Source organism: Neomonachus schauinslandi, chromosome 16 (assembly GCF_002201575.2).
Source record: "Neomonachus schauinslandi chromosome 16, ASM220157v2, whole genome shotgun sequence".
Lineage (NCBI taxonomy): Eukaryota > Metazoa > Chordata > Mammalia > Carnivora > Phocidae > Neomonachus > Neomonachus schauinslandi.
Genome location: NC_058418.1, coordinates 59107006 through 59134638, shown reverse-complemented (window position 1 = coordinate 59134638; position 27633 = coordinate 59107006). Strand labels below are relative to the sequence as shown.

General features: G+C 59.0%; 3 protein-coding genes across 6 annotated transcripts in view; 2 read left to right on the top strand and 1 right to left on the bottom strand.

The window, feature by feature from the left end:
* Positions 1-8964, top strand: part of VPS9D1 (VPS9 domain containing 1) — an 11356-nt gene extending 2392 nt beyond the window's left edge. Inside the window, exons 3-15 of the mRNA XM_021702288.2 lie at positions 940-1032; positions 1133-1295; positions 3082-3193; positions 3268-3330; positions 3688-3740; positions 3843-3930; positions 4111-4196; positions 4556-5046; positions 6065-6194; positions 6386-6594; positions 6860-6956; positions 8248-8352; positions 8696-8964. Of these exons, the coding sequence (XP_021557963.1) occupies positions 940-1032; positions 1133-1295; positions 3082-3193; positions 3268-3330; positions 3688-3740; positions 3843-3930; positions 4111-4196; positions 4556-5046; positions 6065-6194; positions 6386-6594; positions 6860-6956; positions 8248-8352; positions 8696-8789 (1784 nt within the window). The 3' untranslated portion in view covers positions 8790-8964. The remainder of the gene's footprint in view (positions 1-939; positions 1033-1132; positions 1296-3081; positions 3194-3267; positions 3331-3687; positions 3741-3842; positions 3931-4110; positions 4197-4555; positions 5047-6064; positions 6195-6385; positions 6595-6859; positions 6957-8247; positions 8353-8695) is intronic.
* A 4251-nt stretch (positions 8965-13215) lies between these two features.
* SPATA2L (spermatogenesis associated 2 like) lies at positions 13216-18032 on the top strand. Its single transcript, XM_021705653.2, is given in 4 exon segments — positions 13216-13424; positions 13744-14047; positions 15851-16183; positions 16185-18032. Coding segments are annotated over 3 exon segments (1242 nt in total). The 5' UTR covers positions 13216-13424; position 13744; the 3' UTR covers positions 16791-18032.
* Positions 18032-26564, bottom strand: CDK10 (cyclin dependent kinase 10). Of its 4 annotated transcripts, none has more exons than XM_021705658.2 (13): positions 26485-26564; positions 23776-23848; positions 23049-23120; positions 22161-22263; positions 21909-21990; positions 21756-21823; positions 20721-20773; positions 20490-20559; positions 19890-19949; positions 19421-19544; positions 19197-19336; positions 18836-18888; positions 18032-18548 (listed from the first exon to the last, which is right to left on the bottom strand). In XM_021705658.2, the coding sequence occupies exons 3-13, from the start codon at positions 23065-23067 to the stop codon at positions 18451-18453; spliced, it is 870 nt and encodes a 289-aa protein (XP_021561333.1). In that variant the 5' UTR covers positions 23068-23120; positions 23776-23848; positions 26485-26564; the 3' UTR covers positions 18032-18450. The 4 variants fall into 4 exon arrangements, with proteins under 4 accessions (XP_021561333.1, XP_021561332.1, XP_021561331.1 ...); XM_021705657.2 differs by having other exon boundaries at positions 26447-26556; XM_021705656.2 differs by lacking the exon at positions 26485-26564 and adding an exon at positions 25365-26125.
* Between the last annotated feature and the right edge of the window lie 1069 nt (positions 26565-27633).

Here is a 27633-nt window from a genome sequence, read left to right as displayed (position 1 = left end):
GGGGGGAAACTGAGGTGCAGAGGGCTGGTCCAGGGGGTGGCAGGAGCAGACTTGTGTGGGAAGAATAGAGAGCTCCATCATGAGCATGTTGTGCTTGAGGTTCTCAGCACCCTGGTGGATATGGGACCATGGTGGTTAGGGAGGGGTAGGGTCATCAGAATCAGAGCTGCCCCAGAGAGGCAGTGAGCTTAGCAGAGCTCTGGGCACTCCAAGATGGAGGCCTGGGAGGAGGGCACAGCAGAATGGAAGAGACAGACCCTAAGAGGTCGAGGAGCCCTCAGAGAAGGACTCGACATGAGGGTATTAGTGAGGGAGTTTCAGTGGGAGTCAGAGGGCTAAAACAGGATGCAGTGAGAGGCTGGCTGTAATGCGAGCATAGGTGGGTCAGGAACTATAGCTACTGGGGTCCAGCTCCTACAGCCCCTATCTGCTGACGGGAGTGATCCCCAGAGGAGGGAATGCAGAACAGAAGGCCCGGGGATGTGCCAGGGGTGGGGTCAAGCACAGCCAGAGGGCAGGAGAGAGGTGGTAAGGTTGTCTCTGTGAAATGGTCCATGGCCACAACAAGGCCCACCTTGAGGGGCTGTAAGTACAAGGAGAGCGCTTGCTGAGAAAAGGCCTGGTTAGGGAGGAAGGGGGTTCTGATAGTCCAGCAGGGATGACAGGTCAGATGCTGGGCTGGCCAAGCTCAGAGCCCACACAGCATCAGGAAGCAAACCCCCCGCAGATGATCAGAAATGATGAGGAGATGAGGTGACCTAGAGGTCAGAGATGAGGAGGGGGGCAGGGTGACCCAGGGTGAAGAGATGAGGAGGGGGATAGGCTAGCATAGGGGTCAGAGATGAGGAGAGGATGGGCTTGTCCTTGTTTTTATCTCAGCAAGAATCTGTTTAGCGATAAAGGTGATGGTGACCAGCTTTCTTGTCTCTTGATCCACAGAAGGTGGAGACCCTGTGGCCCCAGACACCTCAAAGATGCTGAAACTGGCTGAGCAGTGTCTGGAGAGGGCCCAGTCGACAGCTGCCAAGCTTGGTGGGTCTCCAGCAGATTTCCCTAGGGCATTCCCCCACAAGTCTGCATCTCTGTGGGACACTGGACTCCATGCTGCCCCTTGCTTATGTACGTCTTGCAGGGAAAACGCACCTGAAGCCAGCCATGCCTGTGGCTGCTCCTGGCCCCTCATCTACCAGCCGACATCGCCGGGTGTACTCGGATGAAGGGGGGAGACTATCTCCGTTTCTGCCGCCCGAGATCTTCCAGAAGCTTCAGGCGGCAGAGTCACAAAGTTCTAAGAAGTAAGAAGGGGCCAAATGGAAGGTGGGCTGAGCCTGGGTTTAAAGTCCAGACAAAGGGAGCTAACCACAATGGTTTTAGTTAAAATGGGTCTGAGAATGGAAACAGCCTCGTGCTTGACAAAAACAAATGCAGATCCCCTTTGGACAGAAGCATGTGCACGAATCGCACACAGTCAGGTATAAGCAAGCATAGAAAGAAACCAGAAACTTCAAGAATAAGAGCAGAAACAGCCTGGAAGTATTCAGGTGGAATTAGCAGACGTTTCGCTAAACTGCCATGCTCTCTACATTTACAGAAGTAAAAAGCAAGTTTGAAAATAATGCCAGGGGACAAAAAAAACATAAAATCTGACCCAGCAAATAAAGAACCAAGTAGAAACAAAAATATAATACCAAAATTGTTTTTAAAAACTAACTGAAAGGGGCGCCTGGGTGGCTCAGCTGGTTAAGCGACTGCCTTTGGCTCAGGTCATGATCCTGGAGTCCCGGGATCGAGTCCCGCATCGGGCTCCCTGCTCGGCAGGGAGTCTGCTTCTCCCTCTGACCCTCCTCCCTCTCATGCTCTCTGTCTCTCATTCTCTCTGTCTCAGATAAATAAATAAAATCTTCAAAAAAAAAAAAAAACTAACTGAAAACAATAACGACAAATCATATCCTGCAGGGAGAGTCCACACATGCACACAAAAATGAGTGGTCGGTTTTTAACAGAGCAGACATAGTTGTGGAAAGAATGAGTGAATTGGTTAAAGGGTCAATAGACCCCCAGAATGACTCACAGAGGGGAGAGAAAAAAGAAAGTCTGAGAGAAAGATAGAAGATCTAACACAAGATTATTGGAGTTCCAGGAAAAGAAAAGGAAGAAAATGGGAGAGGCATTATTTGAAGAGCTAACAGGACATAAGTTTCTGGAACTGAGAAAAACGGTCAGATACAAGAATCCCCACTAGGACAGATAAGGCCTGGCTCCTCGTGGCCCTGGTGCTGCCAAGCCTCCGGGTCCACTGCCGCCCAGAGGTCCCAGGCCCTCACTTCTGCATGTGCAGTTTGGGGGCAGGACCAGGCACAAGACCTCCATCCCAGGACAAATTTTCCCTCAGCTGGAGTCCTCACAACTGACCCTCTCCCACCATGAAAGCATGAAGACCTGTGAGGCCAAAAGTCTCAGTGCGGGGTCGGGGGTAGCTTTTGGCGGCCATTTCTACCAAGTAGACAGGGTTCTCTATTTAATGGGTGGCAGACTCATCCAGTTGTTTGGCTCACATGAGTCCTTTAAAAAGTTTCATGTTGTTGCCAAACACGTATAACTGATCTGCAAAAAGTACGATGTCCAGCTTCTCTTGAAAGATCAGAGATCGGGCGCCTGGGTGGCTCAGTTGGTTAAGCGACTGCCTTCAGCTCAGGTCATGATCCTGGAGTCCTGGGATCGAGTCCCACGTCGGGCTCCCTGCTCAGCAGGGAGTCTGCCTCTCTCTCTGACCCTCCCCCCTCTCATGCTCTCTATCTCATTCTCTCTCTCAAATAAATAAATAAAAAAAAATCTTTAAAAAAAAAAAAAAAAAAAAAAAAAAAAAAAGAAAGATCAGAGATCTTAGCAACGGCAGGTCCAGGTCAGCAGGGCAGGGTCTCCAGTCCACCCCAGACTTCCTCCCTCCTTTTCATTTCCTGCCTGCCCCCACCACCACCTGCTCACCTTCTGGTCTCAGGGCACACTCAGGGAGGGTCTTCAGGTCACCAGAGCATTCCAGAGCTTCCTGGGGCCTGGACAGCAGCTCGTCACTATTTCCAGGGAGCTGACACCTCTGGAGGAGGCCTCTCTGCAGAATCAGAAGCTGAAGGCTGCCTACGAGGCACGGATGGCCCGTCTGGACCCCAGCCAGGCCATGCAGAAGACATCCCTGGTGAGTGGGTCTCAGGGAGGGTCTGGGTTGGTGGTGGAAGAGGAGTAGGCCTTATCTTCTCCTTCCCCTCCGAGACCCTGTCTCTGCAGCGGCAGATGATGGAGAACCTTGTGATCGCCAAAGCCCGGGAGGAGACAGTATCCTTTCCCTCCAACCCTGGTGTCCCGAGCTGAGCAAGAAGGGGGTGAGGTGGGAAGTGAAGGGCCGGAGTGGGGACAGAATTCGTCCAGCTTCGGAGAGGCATGACCTTGAGGGACGGCTCCTGCCCTGCCCGCGTCCGCACAGGCCCTCCTGTTCCTCCTAGCACCCACGGGCCCCTCTCCAACCGTCCAGTCGGCTAGGGCTTGCTTCGTTCCCTGAGCGAGCACCAGTCCTCAGGCCTGCTGCCTCCTGTGCCCCGCCTGGCCTGACCATACCCCCGGATGCCTGGGGACTCAGTGCGGGCGGGCGGGGGTGCTGCCCCACCAGACTCGGCCTTGACTCTGCCGCCCCAGCTGCAGAGGAAGATGGAGGAGCGCCGGCTGCGGCTCCAGGAGGCAGCCAACAGGTGCGTCTCCTCCCGTTGGTCTGGGGACAGCCGAGAGGACTGGTGGGGACTTCCACACCCACCCCCCAGCCCTAAGGTGCCCCACTTCGTCTTTCACCCCAGGAGGTTCTGCAGTCAAGTTGCCCTGAGCCCAGAGGAGCGGGAGCAGCGGGCCCTCTATGCCGCCATCCTCGAGTACGAGCAAGACCATGTGAGTGCCGGGAGCTGTGACTGGGGCTGTCATGGCTTGCTGTTCCCAGGGCCTGTTGGTGTTGGGTCTTCCTATGCCCCAGGGAGGGCACGGACAGTGTGGTGCTGGTCTTCTGGGGTGCAGCCTTGGCGAGGGGGCACGCAGGGACCTGGCCATGCTCTCCAAAGTCCTGCCTTGCAGGACTGGCCGAAGCACTGGAGGGCCCAGCTCAAGAAGAGCCCAGGGGACCTGTCGCTAGTGACCAGCCTGGTCACCCACCTGCTCAGGTACTAGGGCCTTCCACCCCCCTACCTCCTGGTTGGCCCTGAAGGCAGGCAGACGAAAGGACCAGAAAGGAAAGGGACAGAGAGGAGATCGGGGGTGACTGTACGGGGCGCCCACAGGCTCCCTCGGAAGGGCTGGGGTTGCAGACGTCCCATCCAGCCACCCTCGTGGTCTTTTCAGCAGCCGCCTTCTGCCTTCTCAGGGGGGTGGGTCAGACCCTATCTGCCACAGTTACTCACAAGGAAACTGCAAGCGTCACTCCTCCGAAATGTGTCCGGTGGGGCCCCGTGGTGGGCAGGTGGACGGCAGGTGAGGGCGTGGCCACGGCACTGCACCCCCACACCTCTTCCTGTGCTCGCAGCATTCCCGACCACCCCATCTCGCAGCTCCTGAAGAAGCTCCAGTGTGCAGTGTACCGGGCGCTGTACCCCGTCGTGAGCAGGGCTGCCGTTGGTGCTGCCTCTGCCCCCGGCTGCCGTTCCTTGCCCCCGGACGCCGACGGGCTGCTGGCTCCGGGAAGCCGGCGGCTCCGGCCCTCGCAGAGCCTCTACTGCATGCTCTCCCCTGCGGAGCCCAGCCTGGCCCCGCGGCCCCCAGACGGCACTCAGGCTGGCCCCCCAGACAGAGGGCCAGACAGCAGCCCTGCCAGGCCCCCCTCACCCCTGGCACACAGCTTGACCGGTGTGCAGAGCAAAGACAGCTCCTTTGAAGACCTCGAACACTTCTTGGCTACTTCTGAGGGGTGGGGCCGGGGGCGTGGGAGGCCGCCTGAGCCCCAAACAACGGGGGTGAAGGAGGAGCCGCTGCTGGAGCAGCTGAAGAGCACTGTGAAGGACATACACAACGCCATCGGTGAGGGCCAGCGTGCCCACAGGACGGGGGGGCGGGGGGAGCTGCTCCACCTCTGAAGCCTGTGCCCCTCAGAAGGCTTTTCACAGGCGGAGGATGGGCCCTGGGGAGGACAGGCTTTCCTCTGATTGGCGGCCAGCCACGCTGGATCTGCAGAGCCGTCCCTGTCCGCCCTTCTCTGGGGCAAACTCCGTGTTTAGCAGACAGGAAGGCACCCTGCTCTGAGAGCAGCTGGAACCAGCTGTGGGCCCGAGGTCTCCCCAATCCCGAGTTGTCTGCTTCCTGGACTGCACTGGGAAGGGTTTGGGGAAGGGTCTGCTGTCAGATCCTCTGCCCACCAGGTGGTCCTGGCCCGTAGGGTTGGACTCAGGTCATTCTAAAGCAAGGAGGACCATCAGGTGTGTGCAGCCTGGTGGTGACAATTTTGAGATTTTTTCCATTTTGAGAATAGTGTGTGGATTCCCTAAGGGTCGGCGTCTAGGGTGGCTGGTGACTCCCAAGTCCCTTCCAAGGAGGAAGGTTTTCAGGGTTTCCTAAAAACCAGTGAGGGAGTCTCAACAGGCGGCTTGGAATGCCTTTCAAGGTCACCTGGATGGGTCTCCCATCTCCCTGGGTCTCAGGTCTTGTTTTAGATATGCTTCTAAAGTTCTTCAGGTTCCTGCAGTTTGGAGTACAAACCCCTTCAGAGAGAGGCTGTCCTTTGCCTTCCTCAGCCTGTCTTCTTAGTTCCTCGGGGGAGCGGGGCATGCTTCTGTGAGCTCCTGGGTGCTCTGCCCCCGGACTCCGTGGACACGGAAGTGGGAAGCTTGAGGGGAGTGGAGGGAGGTTCAGGCAGACCCCCACCCCACTGAGCCGGAACACTGTGGCGCTGTCCACACGGAGGGTGGGAGAGGAGGGGGCGGCTGTGGGGCCCACTTGGGCACCCCAGGCTGGCTGGGGATGACCTCCAGGGGCTGCCAGCCTGGGGCTGGAGGGCCCAGCCGTCCCCACAGCGCCATTGTGCCGGCTCTGCTCCCGGCAGACAGGCTGCTCTCGCTGACCCTCCTGGCTTTCGAAGGCCTGAACGTGGCCGCCTCCAAGGACCGGTGTCTGGCCTGCATCGAGGAGCCCTTCTTCTCTCCACTATGGCCCCTGCTGCTGGCACTCTATAGGTACGTTCCCAGTTCCAGTCCCCATGGATGGCCCCCGGGGCACCCTTCCAGCTGGTGCTTCACTCTCAGGCCATCCTCAGATGCCTCACCCACGCCCCTGTGACTCGGGGTGTAGCTAGCTTTACCTAGCCCTGCCTCCGTCCCTGGGGCAGAGCCCCTGGGCAGCTGAACCTGGCCTCTCTCTGCCCCAGGAGTGTGCACCGCCTCCGGGAGGCCACCCTGAGCAGGAGCATGGAGCTCTACAGGAGTGCACCCCCAGCCGCCATAGGCATTCCCAGGAAGCTCCTCCCCCGGGACCTGGAGGCCACGGGAGCTGGTCCCTACCCCTACTGTGCTGCAGCCCAAGAGCTGGGCTTGCTGGTCCTGGAGAGCTGCCCCCAGAAGAAGCTGGAGTGCATCGGTGAGGGGTTGCAGTTTGGGAGGACAGAAGGGGGAACATGCTCAGATACGGTTCCATCCTACAGGTGACCTGGAGTCTCTGTTTGCCCTGAGCTGCAGACCCTCCTCCCGTCAAGTGGGGGTGTGTCTCACGGGCCATAACGGTGTGAGGGCACGATCGGGAGGGAGCTTCTCAGGGTGGGTGCCTGAGACTTGCTGTGGCCTCTGGGCTGTCCTGGGACCGGCTCCGCTCAGCCCTCTCTTAAAGCCTCACTTCTGTGCCACAGTGCGGGTCCTGCGGGTCATCTGTGCCTGTGCCGAGGATTACTACCAGGCCCAGGAGGCTGCCCCTGAGACCAGACCCCCAGTGGGTGCCGCAGCCATGTGAGTCCCAAAAACAGACTGGGATGGGCACTGAGCATGTGGGGGACTGCCTGTAGAGGCCTGAGGGAGAGAGAACCCTCCTGTCCTGCCCCAAGCAGCGGGACTGCAGTTCCTGCCTGGGTTCTGGGCCCCTGGGCCCCAGAATCCCGCTGCTACAGTGAGCTTTGCAAGGCTCATCGTCCAGCAGAGTACCCATGTCCACCAGGGGCGTGGGCTCCAGCCCCCGTAAACGATGCATTCCCGCCCCTCTGGGCAGGACTTCTTAGGAGTTAGGGAACACCTGACTAATCTGGTGAAATTTAGGGTTGCTTGTCCCAACAGCACGTGCTTGGTCCCTCAGTTGCACACTTTGGGGGAAAAGCCCCAGCCTCAGTGAAGAGCTTGCTCCCTGTGCTAAGCCCCCACACCTGGGGTTCCTGTATCATCCCTGCCCCCACTATCCTGAGGTGAGGCAGGGGGTCTTCTCTACCTGGATCTGCGATGCCTGGTTCTATCTGTCTTATCTGAACCCTCCTGGGGCCAGCAGCCTCTTGCCCTGGCCCCCATTTGGGGCTCCCAGCTCCTCAGCACCTGCAGGGGCTCTTTCTGTTGCCACCCTGCCCCAGGGACCAGTGTTATAATGAAGGCACCTGTCATTTGAACCTGGCGGGTGGGTTTTAGCACCTACTACACCCAAGGGCCTGGAGGTAATGGGCAGGTAGAAGCTAGAGTTGAGCATGAGATCAGCAAGCAAGAGCTCCACCCAAGGAGAAAGAGACAGATGGTTGGTGGTCATACTCAAGCCATCGTTTTTGCTTGATGCCCTTCCCAGAGACCACCAACCCGTGGGCCCCGTGGGCCCCGTGGGCCAGGGTTCTGCGTGCCCTGGAGGGCCTCCGTTGGCACCTTTTTAGCTCCCCTAGATGCCTCTTGTGGGGGATCTCAGGTGCCTGGCTCCGATCCCGGGTGTCAGCAGGCTGCCTCGACGTGGGCCATCCCCTCCATTATCCTGCTCCCCAGGTGTGGGCAGCCTTGTGGGGCAGCCCCACACGTGCACTGTGGGGGCATCGCCTCGTCCAGCCGTGGGCTCCGGAGCACAGGGGTCCCATTCAGGGATGGCCTTGCTGCCTGTAGGGACTGCCCTGCGTCCACTCCCAACTCCCCCACGCAGGCGGGCAGGAGGGGCGCAGGGAGAGCAGCTGGTCAGCCCTGGACCACTCCACAGGCCGAGCTGGGGGCTGCAGGGTTTGGGGGATTGAGCAGCCATGCTGGGCCCAGGAGCCTACCGGCCAGCCGTGCCTCTGCCCAACAGCGGTGCCGACGACCTGCTGCCCATCTTGTCCTTTGTGGTGCTGAGAAGCGGTCTCCCCCAGTTGGTGTCAGAGTGTGCAGCTCTGGAGGAGTTCATCCATGAGGGGTAGGAGCCCCCGGCTGGAGTCAGGCCAGCATGGTGCACTGAGCACGTGCTCCCAGGTCGGGGGTCCACCTGCGCACATGGCCCATGGTCCCCTCTGCCAGTCCCTTCCCACTTCCCCTTGCTCAGCATAGTGCTTGGACAGGACCTGGGTGGGGGGGCCATCCCTTGAGCAGCATCTGCCTGGGGAGTGGGCTATCCTCTAGCCCAGCCTCCCTGACAGACCCCTGTGGGACCTCAGCATCCAGGTCCTGCCCCATGAGGGCAGACACCCCTTCCAAAGTGCTGGGGGCCTCCTTGCATCCCCTGGAGGTGACAGATGCTGCCTGGGCCCACCTCTCCACAGGTACCTGATTGGAGAGGAGGGTTACTGCCTGACGTCACTACAGAGTGCCCTGAACTACGTGGAGCTACTGCCCCGGGGGGCCCTGGGCAAGTAGAGGAGGACAGGACCTGCCGAGGACCGTCCAGGAGTCACCTGCTGGGGGGGAGGGGGGCACTAGGCCAGCTGTGGTGGGCTGTGTAGCTCTCACACTTGCCCTAACCTGACATCTGGCCCAGGGACTTGAGACACCGCTGTTCCTCAGAGGCACCAGCTCCTAGGAAGTAGGCCCATCTCTTTCTTGTCTCAGCCTGAGAGGCTCTGTGCACGAACATCAGAGCTCTGGACTCCCCTTGGGGCCCGTACACATGGTCCTCAGCCCCAGCAACTCAGCGGTAGGGAGGGCGCCTTGGGCCTGGCAGAGGGCAGGTCTGGTTTCTCTCCCTTCCCATCCCTGTGACAGTCAGCTTCCAGCACCAGTGGCTTGTTAGTCAAGAAGAGGGCCTGGCCCCATACCCTGCCTCCCACCCAAGGGCTGGGGCCTAGGTGGACTGAAACTGTGCTGTTTACTTATTGGGCATTGATCACTCCATTCTCCTCTGGAGCCCAGGCACCCCCAGGGCACCCACCCGTGTCTGGGGCCTCTGAGCCACCCCGGCCCTTGGCACGGTACGAATTGGACCCCTGGCCACTTCCCATCCCCGCATGTCCCCTTCTGGGTCAGCGTGAACCCAAGGGTCAGTGCCTGCCTGCAGCCCAGTGCCCACTCTGACTGTTACATGCCCTGGGCAGCCACTGACACAGCCAAAAATAAAGAGGTCACTGATATCTCACGCTGCACGGCTTACGTGCTCGCCATTCCACTGACCGTGCGGAGGCCTGAGTAGCACAACCCCTCCCCTGCGGACCAGCAAGAGCCAGACTGTCCCAGAGACCACCTCCCAGACCCTCTGGGGCAGGACATGCTCCACGGGGCCGAGTGGGTTGGGCAGGACCTGGGACTGGACCTCTTGGCCTGCAGGGTCTCGGGAAGCACCTTCATTCTCCAGGTGGGAAACACACATGGGTGTCCTGAGCTGTGATCTGTGTTGCCCCTAAAGAGGAGAAAGCAAGCAGCATCTGCCAGGGAAGGAGGGACCCCTGGCAGACCTGAGTTACCCCTGAGGCAGGTGGTTTGGGCCCAGCCACCCCAGGGGCCAGTTACGGGAGCAGTGTGCAGGTGCCCTGGGGAAAGGCTCTGCGGAGATGGCAACAGCAGTTGGTGTTTATTGGGTGCTTTGCAGGTCTGTCTTCTGAGGACTTCCATGAGGAACTGAGGCAGGAGCAGGGGAAGCACCTTCGCTAGGCTACGTCTCATGATGGCAGAACTGGGTTTGAGCCCAGCTAGCCAACTCAAGAGGCCAACGGGCACCTGCAGTCCAGACCCCACAGTTGGGTGCTGGGCCCAGTGGGCTGGGGCAGGCCAACCCGAATCCCTGGGACAGCTGTTGTCTCTGGAGCTTTTGTGGCCTGTGGTCCTCTGCCTGTCAGTGCTCCCAGAGCAGACAAGCCAGCACCCGCCCAACACCTTGCCTTTGTCTCCCCACCCTTGGCCCCCCTGACATTCTGCTTATGCTCTTGTAAGTGTAGAGTTCTGAGTAACCCAGACCTGGATGAGCACACCAGCCACCATGGAGCCTCGGGAAGAAGAGGTAACATCCCATGGTTCAGTCCTTGGCATTGACGTCTCAAGGATAGGATTTTAAAGGCCGCTGCATAAAGCAGATGGAGGATGAAGATGTGTCTTCAGCTAAGCCTGATAGTGGAAGTACCTGTTGGCTTGGCGCTGGGGACCACACCTCTGGGGATGGGCCCCATACGGGGGGCTGTCTCCTTGGCACCCTGTTCCAGGCGCTACAGTCGGACAGGCTGAGCCCATGACTCTGAGCCCATGGTTCCTCCATAAAATGGATGAATAATCCACTCTTCCACTGGAAATCCTGCAGATCAACAAGAAAAAGGCAGCAGTCCCAAAGAGAAAAAGAGCAAAGGCTATGAACAGATTGTCTACAGAAGAGGAAGGTTTTTTTGTTTGTAGATGTATTTATTTATTAGAGAGCATGCACGAGCAGGGAGGGGGCAGAGGGAGAGGGAGAATCTCAAGCAGAGCAGGGAGTCCGACACAGGGCTCAATCTTATAAACCTGAGACCATGATCTGAGCCAAAATCCAGAGTCAGACAGTTAACCAACTGCACCAGCCAGGCACCTCCAGAGGAGAAAGTTTTAAAAAGCTAATTAGCACAAGAAGTGTTCAAAACTTTAAAAATCAAGAAATGCAAATTAACACAGTAACAAGGTAGAATTTCATGTGCCCTATACTGGTAAAATCCAAAAGCTAGGCAAAGCTGAGCATGGTGGTGTGCAGAAGCTGGAAACCATACACGGGGGCAGGGGGAGGGTTGCAGCAGATTCAAGAACTAGCTGCAGTCCTGGGCCAACGCAAATGCCAAATGACCCTCCAACCTTACGACCAGGTCATGAGAGGACATGTACACAGATGGAGTCAGGCAATGTGGCATCCATCCCCGGGAGGGTCGAGGTGGAATGTGGTGAATGCACGTAGTCCCACATCGATTGCTGTGTAACCAACCACCCCACCTCACCGGCTTAAACACAACAGCAGTCGTTTACTTTGCTCAGGAATCTTCCATTTGGGCAGGGTTCCTTGGAGACAGCCCATCTCTGCACCCCCAGCATCAGCTAGGTCAGCTTCCAGGCTGGGTGACCCAATGTCAGGGATTGGAATCATCTAGAGCTTTGTCCACGCGTCTGCTGTGGATGCTTGTCAGCTAGGACCTCAGTCAGGACTCACAACCACATTCTCAGAACCATGTGAGGCCTGCGTTAGTTTCCTCTGGCCACCATAAACAATGCCACAAACTGAGTCAAGTAAAAAACTAGAAATGTACTAAAGTTCTGCAGGCTAGAATCTGAATTCAGGATGCTGATGGGACTATACTCCCTCAAAGTACTAGAGCAGAATCCTTACTTGCCTCATCCAGCTTCCTGCTCCTACAATCCTTGGCTGGTAGCTGTAAGCAGAGCCCCAATCTCTGTCTTCATCACCATAGGCTTTCTCCCCTACATGCTGTGCCTAAACTTCTCTCTTAACAACATCAGTCGTATTGGATTTAGGGCCCATCCTAATTCAGCATGACTTCATCCTAACTTGATTATATCTGCAAAGAACGTGTTTCCAAATAAGCTCACATTCCCAGGTTCTAGGTGGACACGGATCCGGGGGGACATTATTCAGCTCAGTGCAAGTTCTCTCCATGTGGCCACGGGCTCCCCCACAACATGATGGCTAGACTCCAAGAGCAAACAACTCAAGACAAGGTGTTTTAATGACTTAACCTGGGAAGCCAAACAATGTCACCTCCATACTATGGGTGCAAGCAGGTGCAAAGAAAGACCCGCCCAGTTTCAAGTGTCATACTGAGAAGAGCCACACGTGCCCTAGATTAGCAAGCAACGGTTGAGAGCAGTTGCCTGGAGTCACACACAGCAACAGGACTGAGTGCGGAATCAAAGCAACAGAACCCCATCTACTTCCAGTTGAAGACGCAATCGTGCACGCTGTGGCAGGCTCTGCACCGAGGCTGCGGATTCCCCACACTGCAACAGTTGTCTTAGGGTTGCGGGCTATGACCATGGATGGATGCAATTCAGAGGCCTCGCATCTGAAGACCACGATGAATTCAGTGGTGAACCGAAGGGAGTGGTTAAGCTCCACCCTTCCGCACAGAGGCCGGAGAAGACCAGAAGTTAACTGTCTCCTCATGGCTGGTGTGGCCCTAGGGCTGGGTTCAGTACATCGTAAGTGAAACGCCTCTATGTTGAGTGGTGGCCAGCAAAATGTCTCAAGGAGATCCCCAGCTTGGTTCCAGTATTTTTCTAAAAGTCCCATTTGAAGTATGTGAAGACGCACCTGCAGGGTACTGCCAGGTGAAGGCTCTTATTAAGAGAAAGATCTTTCCAGGCAGGTCCCATCTCAGCAAAGTGGTCTGGAGAGGTGAGGGGCCCAGAAATCAAGGGGCAGAGCCTGCCCAGGGAGGAAGGTCTACAGAAGACCTTCCTCGCATGGAGCTGGGGCCCCAAGGACTCCATCTCTCCCATCCCTCCTCCGCCCAAGTGGCTTTAGCGCACGGGTCAGGCGCCTGGAAACGAGGCTGCCCTAGTTAGGGAGGGGCCTTCACCCCGCCTCAGGGACCCCCGGATGCTGCTCTCAGGGACCAGGAAGCTGAGCCCACAGAAAGACTAAGGCCGCCCCACCCACCTGAGGCTGCTGTTTCAACCACGCAGAGACGCACCTCCCTGGGCTCACGGTGAGCTCTGGGCCCGGGCCGGGGCGCACTGGCAGCACCCGCTTCCGCCCCGGCGACCGCTGCCGGGGCCTAGCTCAGAGGAAGGGGCTGCTCGTACGCACCGTTCCTCGCGCGCCCACCGCGCGCCCGCCCAGGATCCGCCGCGAGCCGCCCGGGGGCCGCGGGTAGGCAGAAGACGCGGGGGCAGGTGCTCCGCCGAGCGGCACAAGGCCCCGCCCCCAGCCCGGCCCACCCGGGTGAGCCGAGGGGGCGGTGCCCGGCGCAAGCCCCGCCCCGAGCGTCACGGCCAAGGCCGGTGGGCGGAGCCGGTGGCAGCGGAAGAGCGCGGCCGCGGGACGGGTCAGAGCGGAGAGGTGGCCGATTGGGCCCCGCTGGGGACCGACAGGTAGAGCGGTCCCTCGCGGGGCCACAGCACGCTCTGGTGGGCGAGGTGGGGGTCTCTCTTCGGGGGGAGACACAGCTGGCGGGGCGGGTCTCCAGGGAAGCGGGGGGCTGTAGATACTGGGGGCCGCTCAGCTGGCGAGGTCGCCGGGCTGTGCGGGGACATGTGGACACTGGGGGGGGCGCTCGGGGGGGCGCACAGCCGGCGGGGGCAGGGTCACCGGGCCGGAGGGGGGTCTGTGGACGCTAGGTGGGGGCTCGGGGGGCCGCACAGCCGGCGGGGAGGGGTCTCTGGTTCCTGACACCGGACCCCCGCCCGCCAGAATGGGCAGCAGCTCGCTGTCCGAGGACTACCGCCTGTGCCTGGAGCGTGAGCTGCGGCGTGGCCGCGCGGGCGTGTGCGGGGACCCATCGCTGCGCGCCGTGCTGTGGCAGATCCTGGTGGAAGACTTCGACCTGCACGGGGCGCTGCAGGACGACGCGCTGGCGCTGCTCACCGACGGCCTGTGGGGCCGCGCCGACCTGGCCCCCGCGCTGCGCGGCCTGGCCCGCGCCTTCGAGCTGCTGGAGCTGGCGGCTGTGCACCTGTACCTGCTGCCCTGGAGGAAGGAGTTCACCACCATCAAGGTAGGGCGCTGGGCCGAGGGGGCGCCCCCGCTCAGGCTGCCGTGTACCGTGGGGCAGAGGGTACCATTGAACAAGGGATTTCATGGGTCTTTAGAGCCGCGTGGCTCTCCAGGGCTCAGAGGGGATTTGGGGCGCTTTGGGGCAGCTCTTGGCCAAGGTGTTCCCCCTCCCCCCCCCCAGGGCTGAAAACATGGTGTGGGCAGAGGCCACCCACCCTGGGTGCCTGCCTCCTGGGGAGATCCTTGCTCCTCAAAGCTTGAATCAGTGCCCTCCCCCAAAGTGGCCTCACAGCCCAGGTAGCACAGAAATCCTAGGACAGGTGCCTGGGAGGGACTTGAGGTTCCATGGTCATCCTAATCCTTGCATGACCCCATTTATAGAAGAGGACGTTGCGTGGGTGTATCCCCTGTGAAGTAGGTAGGGGCTGGAGGCCCTGCATACTCTGGGGTCTGCACTGATCACCCCTGTGGGTGAGCTGCTGGCCTGCAGGAGGGGGCAGGCATACTTGGCCCTCAAAGCTAATTTGGAAGAGTAGGAAGGTGCTGATGTCATTGGGCACGTGGGCGAGTCCACCTCCACTGGTTGCCATGGCAGCAGCAGCCTCTCTCTCTCTCTCTCTCTCTCTCTCTCCCCCCCCCCCCCCCCCTTTTCCTCTCCCTCTCTCTCACCCCACCCTCCTCCACTCCCTCTCTCTCTCAAGAGGTGAGCTCTGGAGCCTATTGCTTCATGGGGACACCTGCTGGTCAGAAGTTCTAGGACATTTTAATTCAGAGAACAGGGCGGGAGGCACCCTCAAGCGCCAGCCCCGTGGGAAGCCAAGAACGGAGCGGACAGGCCTGCCCTTGAGGTGCTCCTGAGCTTCAGTGTTGGGCAGACCTGGTTGGGATCTGGTTCTGCTTCCTCTTGGCTGTGTGGCTTTGTGCAAGTTACCTAATCTCTCTGAACCCATGTCCTCATCGGTGGAACACACCCAAGAATAGTGCAGTCCAAGGTCTGTTGTGAGGGCTGAAGGCAAAACCCTGAGTACAGTGCCCGCCCATGGCAGCGCTCCGTCTGCGGGAGGGATGCTGACAGATCCCGGGGCTCTGGGATTTTAGAACTGGGAGAGACACAGCACCATCATCCTGAAGCCCTTCCAGTTCCTCACAGGACTGCAGCCTAGAAAGCACTTTCCCATCTAGCACTCCTGGGCTCTCAGCCCAGATGCACATTAGAGCCTCCGAAAAATACGGATGTTTCATCTATGTGGTGGAACGCTACACAGTTGGAAAAAATGAATGGCTAAGCCTCTGTCCCAATGGGGAAAGCTCTCCAGAACAGGACGTGGGAAGGTGGAGTTCAGAACAGCCTGTCTGGAGAGCAGATAAGCACCCGTTTGTGTTTGCGTGATCCAATCTCAGCCCCAGGGGGGACAGGAGGTGGAGACCCCAAGGCAAGTGAGATTTCTTTTTTTAAGATCTTATTTGAGAGAGCGAGCGAGAGAGAGAGCAGGAGGGGGGTGGGGAGGGGAGACAGAAGCAGACTCCCCGCCGAGCAGGGAGCCCGACGTGGGACTCCCATCTGGGACCTGAGCGCAACTGACTGAGCCACGCTGCTGCCACGAAGTGCGATTACCTGGCGTAGGGGCTCTTTATTTTGTTCTGCCCCAGCCATGGAGATGGGTGTGCTGGGGTGGGTCGGAGCGTGTGGCTGAGCAGCCCCTCTGAAGGGAGTGCCAGCATGGCCTGGTTCCGGGGGGAGGCCAGGGCCAGGAGGAGCTCGAGCGTGGGTCAGGCTGCTGCTGACCAGGACCCTCCTCTGCAGACCTTTTCAGGGGGCTATGTGCACGTGCTGAAGGGCGCCCTCTCGGAGGACCTCCTCCTCCAGAGCTTCCAGAAGATGGGTTATGTGCCCAGGGACAACCACCGCCTCATGATGGCTGCCCCGCCACCCGCCTGCCAACTGGTGCAAGTGGCCCTGGGCTGCTTCGCCCTCCGGCTGGAGTGTGAAATCCTGGGCGAGGTGCTGGCGCAGCTGGGCACTAGTGTGCTGCCAGCCGAGGAGCTGCTGCAGGCTCGGCGGGCCAGTGCAGACGTGGCCTCCTGCGTGGCCTGGCTGCAGCAGCGGCTGGCCCGGGAAGAGGAGCCGCCGCCTCTGCCCCCCCCGGGGCTCCCCAACAGTCTACCAGACCCCGCTGGACCTCTACCGGGACCTGCAGGAGGATGAGGGCTCGGAGGAGGCCAGCCTGTACGGTGAGCCCTCGCCAGGCCCCGACTCCCCGCCCCCAGAGCTGGCCTGCAGACCGCTGCTCTGGGAACAGAGCGCCAAGCTGTGGGGGGCCAGGGGCGCAGCCTGGGAGCCCCTAGAGGAGGCTGAGGTGCTGCCGCAGGCCAGCAGCCCACCCTATGGGGCCTTGGAGGAGGAGCGGGAGCGCGAGCCCACAGCCTTCTCCTTCCTGGCCCTGCGAAGAGAGCTGCTGAGTCAGCCAGGAGACGCGGCTGCCCCCAGAGCCCCAGGGAGCCCCGGGCAGGCCGGCCCCCAGACCCCCGGCTACCAGGCGCACAGCTGCCTAGCTCCTGGGGCCCTGCCCGCCCTCTGCTGTGATACCTGTCACCAGCTGCACGCGCCCCACTGTGCTGCCCTGCCCACCTGCCGAGCCGGCCACGCGCTTCGCCCGCTGCTCAGTGAGGGCCAGCGGCGCCTGTGGCTGCAGCGTGCACAGCTGGACACCCTGCTCTATGACGGGCCCGGGGCCCAGCCTTAGGCCCAGCCAGGCCCTGCGGCAGGGCCTTCCCGAGACCGTTTCTGTGGTGCTTCTCTGGGCCTCAGCACTCCTCGGGCCTAAGCCCCCAGCCACCCTGCGCCCGGGGGACTCCTGGGCACAGCGAGGTGGGGCATAGGGCTTCACAAGGCAGGAGGTGGGGTCCTGCCTTCCATGGGAGGCTCCTGCGTTGGCCTGGCCGACTCCCTACCCCCTGCACCCAGCATCCAGGCCCATGTCCAAACGTGCTGGGTGGAGGAGTCTCACCACCAAGCCTATGCCCAACGAAGGGCCCTCTCCCTTCACTTCCGCTCCTTGCCCCATCCCACTGTAGGGCCCACCACTCAGCCTGTGGACCTGAGCCCTACAGTTGTCCTTCAGAACACTGCTTCCCTCCACGTGTCCAGGGGAGAGTCTCCTCACAGGGCTGTCCCTGGGGGCCACTGAGCACCACTGTGACCAGTCTGGGGGCTCTGCCAGGTACATGGCTGAGCTAGCCCCTTGCCTAGAGGTGTCATGAGCCAGCGCTGAATGAGCTCAGGGTTGGCTCGAGACCAGCTGGGCCGGGGAGTGTGGTCCCCAGGTGGAGAAGAAATGATCTGATGTCAAAGCAGAGTGAGGAGCCTCCCCAGATGCCCAGAGCATAGGCGGCAGGAGGAAGGACGCAGGCAGCTAGTGGGGCCTGGATAGGCTGTCACTCCCCTCGTGGGTGGAGTGTGGGGCTTCTGAGCAGTCCGCACCCCACAAGCCACCCTGCTGTTGGCTTTCTGCTGCATAGGCTCTGGAAGGCAGGGCAGGAGGCCGTGCAGGCTTCCCACCTGAGAATGCTCCCTGGGTCCAGTGGTAAGGGTGTGGCCGGGTTCTTGAGCAGCCACCTGCTAAGGCAGACTCTCAAGGCCAAGGCAGGCAGGCAGAGCCCCCTCCCCTGGGAAGTATTCAGCCACAGGACTAGAGGGCACAGGTGCCTGTCTTCTGTGCTGGGTGCTCTACCCGCGTCTGTCTATCCCACCTCCCCTTCTCCCCAGCACTCAGAGAACCACCATCATGTCCCATGAATCAGAATATTAAAGTTCATTAAAGGACACTGAACCTACTCATACCTGTTAGAAAACCTTTTATCTCTCTGACTCATGCCCCTTCCCCTCTGGGCCTCAGTGTGGGTCAGGGACAGGGCTCAGACCCCAGTCCCTCAGGTGGGATGTGACCCACACCCGACCTCTCCTTCCCATTCTGAGTGTGCCAACCCTGCCGGTGGGGGGGGGGGGGGGGGGGGTGCGCCTCTCCCTGCCCTAGACAGACCCTGGTGATCAGGAGGGAGCACAAGCCACCATGTGGGGTCTACGCATCCCAAGCCAGCAACACCCACTGAATTGGGCCCAGCAGGTGTTTCCTCCTGGGAAGGGAGGGTCCCGAGCTTTTACCAGCTGAGGGCGCGGCAACAGGTGTCCTGAATGAGGTCCCACCCCTTCAGGGTGCACCCACCCTGCATCACCCCCATGCCCACGCCCCGCTCTTCTGGGGAAGGGGTGTGATCAGCCAGAGCAGCGGGTACGTCTCCGCCGAAGGAGGAGCTGGGTCCCAGCAGCGCCGTGAGCCTGGACTGCAGAGGCCTCCCCATTCCGTTGCTGTCCGTCGCAGATGTGCCAGCCCGGTGGAGGGGCTGTCAGGGCTTACAGCGCTTGCCCTGGGCCTCAGACGTGGCCGGGACGGCCCGCTTGTTGCGGTGGTGGGGGAAGGTGGGCATGAGCTCCGGCTCACAGGCTGCGGGGAGGAGTGCATTTGGGTCTGAGAACCCCACTGTGCATCCGTGTCGGGCCCTGGAGTCGCGTCTCCCTCTGCCCCCCTCAGACAACAGTCTGTGTGGCCAACGAGCACCCACGTGGGCCTCAGCATGCAGCCCCTGCTCCACCCGGACAGGCCTGTGCCAGGAGCCCGCCCCACCACCCCCAGGGGCTCGAGGAGCTGTGGGAGGCCGTGCCCCTACACCCCCACCCTGGACAGAAAGGGCCACAAGACAAGTGCGCTGCGGGGCTCAGTGGGAAACTCACGCAGGGGCTTCTCCTTGAAGTACGAGCTCTCCAGGCCATCTCTGGCCGTTGCCCTGGACAGGAGGCCTCCGTGTTAACAGGACCCCGGCTGCCGCTGGGGCTGCTTTCCCACACACCCACCCAGCTCCGCAGCCTCTGGTTCAAATTTCCCGACGCAAAAGGCGAGTGGCCAGCAAGGGTCTGGGGCCCAAAAACAGATGAGAAATTCAGAGTGGGCTCCATGATCTGGGTGGGCAGCGACCACCCACACTGGGGGCCTGGGCCTCCGCATCTGTCTGGGGAGGGGGCACCTCTGTGGCAGTGTGGCCAGAGTTCTGAAAACCCCCCTTTCGAGGGCTCGGGTTTGAGGCCAGGTCAGCACCTTTTCTTGGGGTCGTACATGAAGAGGAAGTTCAGCAGGCGCAGGCCAGCCTCCGAGAGCCACGGGAACTTGTGTTTGAGGTTGTTGTACGGCTGCTTCCTCAGGCTGTACTGACCCACCAGCGGCAGCCTGGAGAAGCCCTGCAGGGAGCAGGAGTGGAGCATGGGGGCTGGCCCGGGCGGGGGGCAGAGGGGGGCGGATGAGGGCAGAGGCCGGGCACTCACTGGCCAGATGTTCTCACTGGGCGTCCCCAGCAGCTGCACAATCAGGTCCACCTGGTGGATCTCGGACGTGCCAGGGAGAAGGGGCTTGTGGGCCAGCAGCTCGGCCAGGATGCAGCCCATGGCCCTGCAGAGGTGAGCAGGCCTTACCTCACACACCTGTCCCCTGCTGCCACACACCTCTGCTGAGGCCAAGTGCTGGGGTCAGGACAGGGTGGAGCTTGGGAGGAAGTCAAGATGGGACATGACCCCGTCCCAGATGGCCTCTTTGGGTGACCATGAGGGCAGGGCCTTTCTTCTGTGGAAGCTACGTTCTCATGCTTCCTCTTAGGGATCCCAGGCTTCGGCCCTCCCCTCCCCCTGGGGGCTGGGAGGCTGACAAAGACCCCAGCCCTGTTCCTGCCCCTGTGAGCCCCCATGGGACCCACCCCAGCCCTTCCCCCAGGTCCCAGGAGCCGCATTCACTTCTCACCACATGTCTATGCTGGTGGTCTGCGTGGTGGTTCCCAAAAGCAGTTCGGGGGCTCGGTACCTGCAAACACAGGTACTCCCCCTCGTACCCTGCAGTGAAGCCTGGGCCTCCACCAGCCTTCCTGACAACCTGAGGCAGCCCGGGCTCCAGACTGCCAACCTCAGCTCAGACCACAATCGTGGGTGACACACAGAGTAACACCAACTTTGCGGGTCGGCTCCCAGGAGTCTACCGCCAGCCCAGTCTGTAGACACGGCTGGCTGACGCATGGCAGAAGACCTCCGATTTCGTATCGTTAACCACAGGCCTGTTCTGCTTCTTCTTAAAAACATGCATGAGAAAAACTACAGAAAGCTGAATAAACCGCCCTACCCCACAGACAGAAGTCTGTGAAGCGACCTCCCCTTCTTGAGAGGGCTCAGAACCAAGCAGGACAGTCCCCCGCCCCGCCGTGCTGTCCTCCGTCCCGACAGCCCCGCTGTCTCAGGAAGCTGTCCTAGACCCAGCCTCTAGGAGTGTGTGTGGCCCTCTGTAGCTTCAAGACCCTCAGAATCCTTCTGCTGCTTCAGCATGATCAACCCCCACACTTCCTCCACTCACCAGAGTGTGACCACCTTGGGGGTCATGGGCTTCACTGGGATGCCATAAGCCCGGGCCAGGCCGAAATCCGCTGTGACGAAGGCAGAAAGGCAGTGTGTCACCCAGCGGGGGCTAAGAAGCTGCCGTGTGCGAACAGCTCTTAGCCCCCGGGGAGCTGGCAGGCACTGACCTGCTCCCCCGCCCCAGCGGCACTCAGAGACACCTGCCACAGTGCCGGCACCCAGCACCCACCTGTCTTCACACAGCCCTTATCGGTCATGAGCAAGTTGGACACCTTCAGGTCCCTGGGACAGAAAGGGAACATCGGTGATTCCCAGGACGTGAACCCCACAGGGCAACTAGTTTGTCAACGTCACAGGCAAACTCAGAACGTTTTCCTACACATCCCCTGTTGGAACTTTTTTTTTTTTTAAAGATTTTATTTATTGGGCGCCTGGGTGGCTCAGTCGTTGAGTGTCTGCCTTCGGCTCAGGTCGTGACCCCGGGGTCCTGGGATCGAGCCCCGCATCGGGCTCCCTGCTCGGCGGGAAGCCTGCTTCTCCATCTCCCGCTCCCCCTGCTTGTGTTCCTGCTCTCGCTCTCTCTCTGTCAAATAAACAAATAAAATCTTTAAAAAAAAAAAATGGATAAAATCTTTAAAAAAAGATTTTATTTATTTATTTGACAGAGAGAGACACAGCGAGAGAGGGAACACAAGCAGGGGGAGCGGGAGAGGGAGAAGCAGGCTTCCCGCCGAGCAGGGAGCCCGATGCGGGGCTCGATCCCAGGACCCTGGAATCATGACCTGAGCCGAAGGCAGACGCTTAACCACCTGCGCCACCCAGGCATCCCCTGTTGGAACTTTTTAAACACAGCAAGGGTAGGCAGCTGGGAGTACCAGTTCTCAGTACCTTTCTCAGGCCTAACACCCAGTGTTGTGCCCGTTTCCCATCCAGGGCTGCACCAGCTGCCCCAAGACATGAGAAGCCGCTGCTTGCACAGTCCTGCCCTGAGCCTGGAAGGTTCCCCCACTTTCCTTGTGTCTGTGACGAGACTGCAGGACTTCTCATAGCCTTGTCAGCTCCCCCAGGGGGAAAGCAGGTGCTGTGGGGCCTGGATCCTGCCCTAAGGAACAGTTAGAGAACTGCACAGAGGCCAGGTCATTTCCTCTCTAGGGGTTAGGACTGGCAGTCATCCTTCCCATGTGTCACGAACCTGCACTCCAGACAAATGTCCTCCAGGATCGTGCCATTCCTCCCTCCGCCGCCCACTTGGGGCCCCTCCTACCTGTGGATGATGAAGTTCTGGTGCAAATATTGAAGGCCTCGGAGCACTTGCAGCACAATGCACTTGACCTATGCAAAGGGCAGGATGCATCAGTTAAATGTGCCACACAAGGACCTGGGACGGTGCCTCACTCCAGGCCCCCCAGCCTCACACCTGGGCCTCAGAGAAGGGTGTTGGCATGTTCTCCAGAAGGCTGGCCAGATCTTGCTCACAATAACCCATCACCAGAAAGATGCTGGAAGGAAAAGGGGAAGACACAGGGCACCTCCCACGTCCTCCCAGGTAGGCCAAAGGATCCTCCTGTAATTGCAGGAGGGATGAACTCGATTTGGGGGGAGCACAGGGAGGGGGATAGGAAAGGCAGGCTCAGCAGGGCCCAGTGCAGAGGACCAGCAGACTGCATACCTCTCCAGGTGGTTCCCCACAACCACTTCCTTCAGCTCCACGATATTCGGATGGCGAAGGCGAAGGAGCAGTGTGATCTCTCGAAGGCTGCTGATGGGGACCCCTGCAGCCAGACAGCCTCCTCAGTGAGCCCCACCCCTACCCCTGCAGGGCTCTGCCCACAACCTCAGGGAGAATCAAGGCCACCTGAACATGCACTTTTCTTTTTTTAATTTTATTTATTTATTTGACAGAGAGAGAGAGATCACAAGTAGGCAGACAGGCAGGCAGAGGGAGATGGAGAAGCAGGTTCTCTGATGAGCAGGGAGCCCGACATGGGGCTCGATCCCAGGACCCTGGGATCATGACCTGAGCCGAAGGCAGACGTTTACTGGGACCATGACCTGAGCCGAAGGCAGACGCTTAACCGACTGAGCCACCCAAGCGCCCTGAACATGCACCTTTAACTCTTCCTTCATTCAATGATGCAGGGCAGCAACTATCGGTATGCACCACCGTATAGGACAAGGGGTCCACAGTGAGCACAGCAAGGCCCTGCCTGCACAGGTGGCCGGGGAGGGGCTGGGGGGCAGAAATCAGGGGTGTGTGGAGCACAGGGGCTACCAGCCTGGCCTTAGGCAGGGAGGGCTGGGTAGAGGGGTGATGGCTGGGCTGAGACAGAAGATAGGGCAGTACCAGACAGAGGGAGAAGATGAACCGCACGGGGTTCAGGGGAACTAAGGCCTAGAGGAGAGGGGTGAGGGCGAGGGGCTGAGGAAGGACAGGACAGGCAGCCTCCCAGAAACAGGTCCCCTTTAACCCTCATGAAGATGCTCTCAGCACCAGGGGTTCAGGCCAGAGGAAGCCTCAGAAAACTGGCACCTTTCTGCCCCTCCCACTTGAGCTCACCATCCTTCTCCTTGTCCATCCGCACCTTCTTCAGGGCGACAATCTCGTCCGTCTGGGTGTCCCGGGCCCGATCTGGAATGAAAACTCATCCATGATGGAATCTTACTTAATCCTGCATCATACACCCTTGTGCCATACAGGGGCCTCGTTCTGAACGCTGGGGGTCCCTTTCTCTTCTTCTTTGACACTGGGTCCCAACTGTGCAAGCAGCAGCCCCAGCCCCACTAGACACATGCTCTCTGGGGAGTCTTCTCAACCGGGCCAGGTACAGGGTGCTAGTTACACCAAGCTCCCTCGAAGTTTTCCTCCTTAGAGTCAGGATGCAGGTCACCGCTTTGCCTTCTGTTTACTATGTTCTAGCAGCAAATAAGACACTTTATCCAGAAAAAAAACCCCCACATTTTGTGCAAAGGAGGCTCTTCAAGGCACTAGTGTGTGAAGCTTCCAAACCCTTCTCAGTCTGATGCACACCAACGTCACAGCCGCCACCCACTGAAGCCCCGGCTGCTTTTGGAAGTTCTAGGTTCTGCTGTAACAGCTCCCTCCGCTTGTAACCACACCGGCAATCTGACGCTTACACCGATGGTAATTACACCACGGATTAGAGTTCACTCGTATAACTTCTGCCCTGGCTATAAAGCCCTAGGTGTTTCCCTCCTTCCAGCCCTGACACAGGTCCTGCTGGGACAGTCCCCTGCGCCCGAGGGCTTCCATCCCGGCCACTCACACACAATGCCATAGGTGCCTTCCCCGATACGGTTCAGCTTCTCAAACTCCTTCACGCTCCGACACCGTCCCAGCTGAAAGACAGAGGTGCTGGTAGTGCAGGGCTTGGGCAGCTAATGGAACAACTAAAGATGGATATTTCACGCTTAATTTGTACAAAGGAGCTCACTCATGTGTTCACCAAACAAGGATAACCACACACTCGGGCTTTCAGATGAGAAAAGAGGGATGACGCTACTGGGCCAGCAGACACTTTGAACACAGTATCACAGACGGCCCGTTCCCGTCCAACCCCATGGTCCAGACGTATGCTGTCTACAAACGATAACCACTGGCCACATATGGTTAACATTACAGCAAAATTTCATTTCCTCAGCTGCCATGTGTGTCGTGCTCCATGTGGCTCATGGTAACCATACTGGATGAATCAGAAACCCACATTTTTTTTTCTAAGTAGGCTCCACGCCCAACATAAGACTTGAACTCACAACCCCAAGATCAAGAGTCCATAGGAAGAAACATTTCCACCCTCACAAGAAGACTACCGAGCAGCACCAGTCTAGATCATGCTCTGGAGATGAACAAAGCTTCTACCAAACACAGTGGAAACGCTTCTGTGGCAGAGACTGACTCCAACATCCACACAGTATTTCTTCCTTTGAGTAGGAAACACTGCCCAGTGGCACGCGGCTACCCAGCTGGTATTTCCCACCGTTGTATTTTGCAGCTAGGTATGTCTATTTGACTAAATTTTGGCCAATGGGATGTGAGCATAAAGGACAAGGGCTTCAAGGAAGGGACTTCCCCAGGGGCAGCTGGGTGGCTCAGTCGTTAAGCATCTGCCTTCGGCTGAGGTCATGATCCCAGAGTCCTGGGATTGAGCCCGGCATCGTGCTCCCTGCTCAGCGGGAAGCCTGCTTCTCCCTCTCCCACTCCCCCTGCTTGTGTTCCTTCTCTCGCTGTGTCTCTCTCTGTCAAATAAATAAATAAAATCTTTAAAAAAAAAAAAAAAAGGGAAGGGACTTCCTGATCAAAGGAAGTTGGTTGCCGCCCACTGCTTCTTGCCCCTGAAGCAGGGTGGGATTTGGATGAGGTGCAGGTAGATCTACAAGACAGATAACTTGAGTGTCTGGCCCCACCTTGTGGAAAATAGCTGCCTCTCTCCGAAATGTTAGGCGAGAGAAAATTAAGAGAGAATTTTGAGCCGGCTCCACGCCCAGCACAGAGCCCGACACGGAGCTCCCTCTCACAACACTGAGATCATGACCTGAGCTGAAATCAAGAGTTGGATACTTGGGGCACCTGGGTGGCTCAGTCGGTTAAGCGTCTGCCTTCGACTCAGGTCATGATCTCAGAGTCCTGGGATCGAGCCCCTCATCGTGCTCCCTGCTCAGCGGGGAGCCTGCTTCTCTCTCTCCATCTGTCCCTCCCCCTCTTCATGCTCTCTCTCTAATAAATAAATAAAATCTTAAAAAAAAAAAAGCATTGGACGCTTAAGTGACTGAGCCACCCAGGCTCCCCAAAGGTCTGTACTTGAGCCACTGTATTTTGGGGTTCCAGTCGTAGCAGAGAGCCTGTACCCTAACATACCTTCATAATGCAGGACGTTTGTAGATGGACTGAATGAGCATGTCTCCTTGGGTCTAGGAAGCACATGCAGCAAGGTTCGAATTCTAACAGCCTCTCTCTGGCTTTGCTGCCTCCCATCTTTTCCTTCGTCTGCCTCCATCTCCTTCCTTCCTACCACTTGGGGAACCAAGTCAGCATCGCCTGGACTGAGCCCTTCCATGGTCTTGCCTCAGCCTCCTCTTTCCCCAGTTCTTCTTCACATTCTCTCTCCAGGGGGGAACTCCTGGTGCTGCCTGTTCACACGGTTTCTCATCTCTGAGACATTGCTCCTGACATCCTAGGTTGGCACGCCAGGCCTCCTTGTCTCTGCATGTCAAAATCCCAGTCCAGCAGGAATTGCTTGTACAAAATTTCCCCCCCAGCTGAACACAATTCTTCCCCTGAAACCCTGACACTTTCACAGCCTGCAGCAGCGGCTCGTGGGTACTCCGCTGGGTGTCGGAGCTGCCGTGAGGTTTCGCGTCGCGCACTGCAGTACTGGGAACGAGGTGAGCACCTGCTGTGTATCTGGGGGTGGCCAGCGGCCCGTGGACTGCCACCGTGCCTTCAGGATCCTTACCGGCCTCTCAGAGCACCGGTTCCCACACAATCCAGCCACCAGAGTTCAAACAATCACTCCACACCCAAAGCTTCACTCTCCCCATCTCGGGCTACACGACAGTGACACGCAGAGGCCTCGCGCAGAGCAAGACGCGCCGCAAGCTGCGGCTGTCGGGTGGGGCGCCGCCCGGCCCATTCAAAGCCCAGTGGGAGAGCACGCCGGCAGTCCTCCCGCGGGCAAATTCCCTAGAGCCCGGGGCCCGCTCTTCCAGGGGCTGCCGGCTGCTGGACAGCGCCGGGCTCCGCCACCAGCCCCTGCCCTCGGCCCTGCCGTCGGCCCCGAGGACCGCCGCCGGCTTCCGCGCCGGCCGCCAGGGACTCTGGGACTGTCGTTCCCGCCCGCGTCGGAAACCTCAACGCTTTAGCGCGACACTAAGGGGCTCCAGAGCGTTCCAGTCCCGCCCTGCGGCCGGCAAGCTACCCCGAGCGGCCCCCCGTCGCACCCTGTGTTCCGGAGGCACCGTGAAGAAGCCGTCCTTACGGATACACTTCAGACGGATCTGCTCCGACTCTGACTCCGGGTCCCCCATGTCGAGCGGCCCGCCAGGTCCCGTGTGCGCAGGCGCAGACCAGGTTCTTCCGCGCAGGCGCGTAGAGTACTTCCGGGGCATTTCTACCTTAGCGACGGTTACCCGGGAAACCTTGCGACGACCCCGGGAGGACCTCAGTTTCTGCTGTCCGCTCGCACTACCGCCGTTCGGGCCTTATTTTAGTTTTAAGCGCGGGCACCCGAGGCGGCTGGGGTGCTGAGGAACGGCCGCTGGGGGAGGAGGAGGAGGCTGAAGTCCGAGGGGCGGGGGGCTCCCTTGGAGCTCGCGAGGGCAGCTCTGGAGCCAGGCAGGGGCGGGGAGCAGAGCGCGCGTCCGAGAGGTGCGGGAAGAGCGGCTGGGAGGCCGCGCTCCGGGCATCTGCGGGTGGAGCGCCCGCCACCTGCGGGGCCCTGTCGGGCTCGGGCCTCGCGGACCTCCCGTCCCCGCTGCAGGCTGGCGGACGAGGTGAGTGAGGTAGACGGCGCGACAGTGATGCTGGAGGCAGGGCGGTGATGCGATGGGGCGGGGGCGCAGCGTTAACGGGGGGCCCGGAAAGGCCTGCTGTGAAGGACCTAGGCGTAGCACAAGCTGGGCATAGGTGGTAACTGAAGTCAATCATAACTTAGTCAAAATCAGTTGTTTTAATGTCAACTAATTGTCATAGTCACTTCATTTCAGTCCTTTTTCCATTCATTCATAAGCTAGGCTTCTAGGTAATAATGAAATTAGTATAGTTTTTACATCATTGTTTGAGATTCTCAGGACAGGGGTAGGAGGAAGGCAATTTCTAGGTCAAATAATAGAAATGTAATGGCTACTAGAAATTTTATGGGAAAGGTAATCGCGCTAACCCAGTGGAGTCAGATCCTCATTTGTATGGGCTTGATCTTTCTGTACGTAAATAAATGTATTGAATAAATACAAGTGATGATGTTGACAATGTGCTACTAAACAATGCCAAAGTGAAATTCATTATTCTTTTTGGGGTTATACTGAAACTGATTGGAAGTCGGTTGTACTATTTAATACTGGAAGAATATGATTCTTGGGGCGCCTGGGTGGCTCAGTCAGTTGGGCGACTGCCTTCGGCTCAGGTCATG

Bases quoted from the DNA above. Each gene is read 5' to 3' on its own strand.
- CDK10 (XM_021705654.2), bottom strand. From the start codon at position 25,563: ATGGAAGGGCTCAGTCCAGGCGATGCTGACTTGGTTCCCCAAGTGGTA. The intron at 22,264-23,048 runs GTGAGCTCAAGT...GTCTGGCTGCAG, and splicing joins GATGGACAAGGAGAAGGATG to GGGTCCCCATCAGCAGCCTT. The intron at 20,774-21,755 runs GTAGGAGGGGCC...TTTCTGTCCCAG, and splicing joins CAGAACTTCATCATCCACAG to GGACCTGAAGGTGTCCAACT.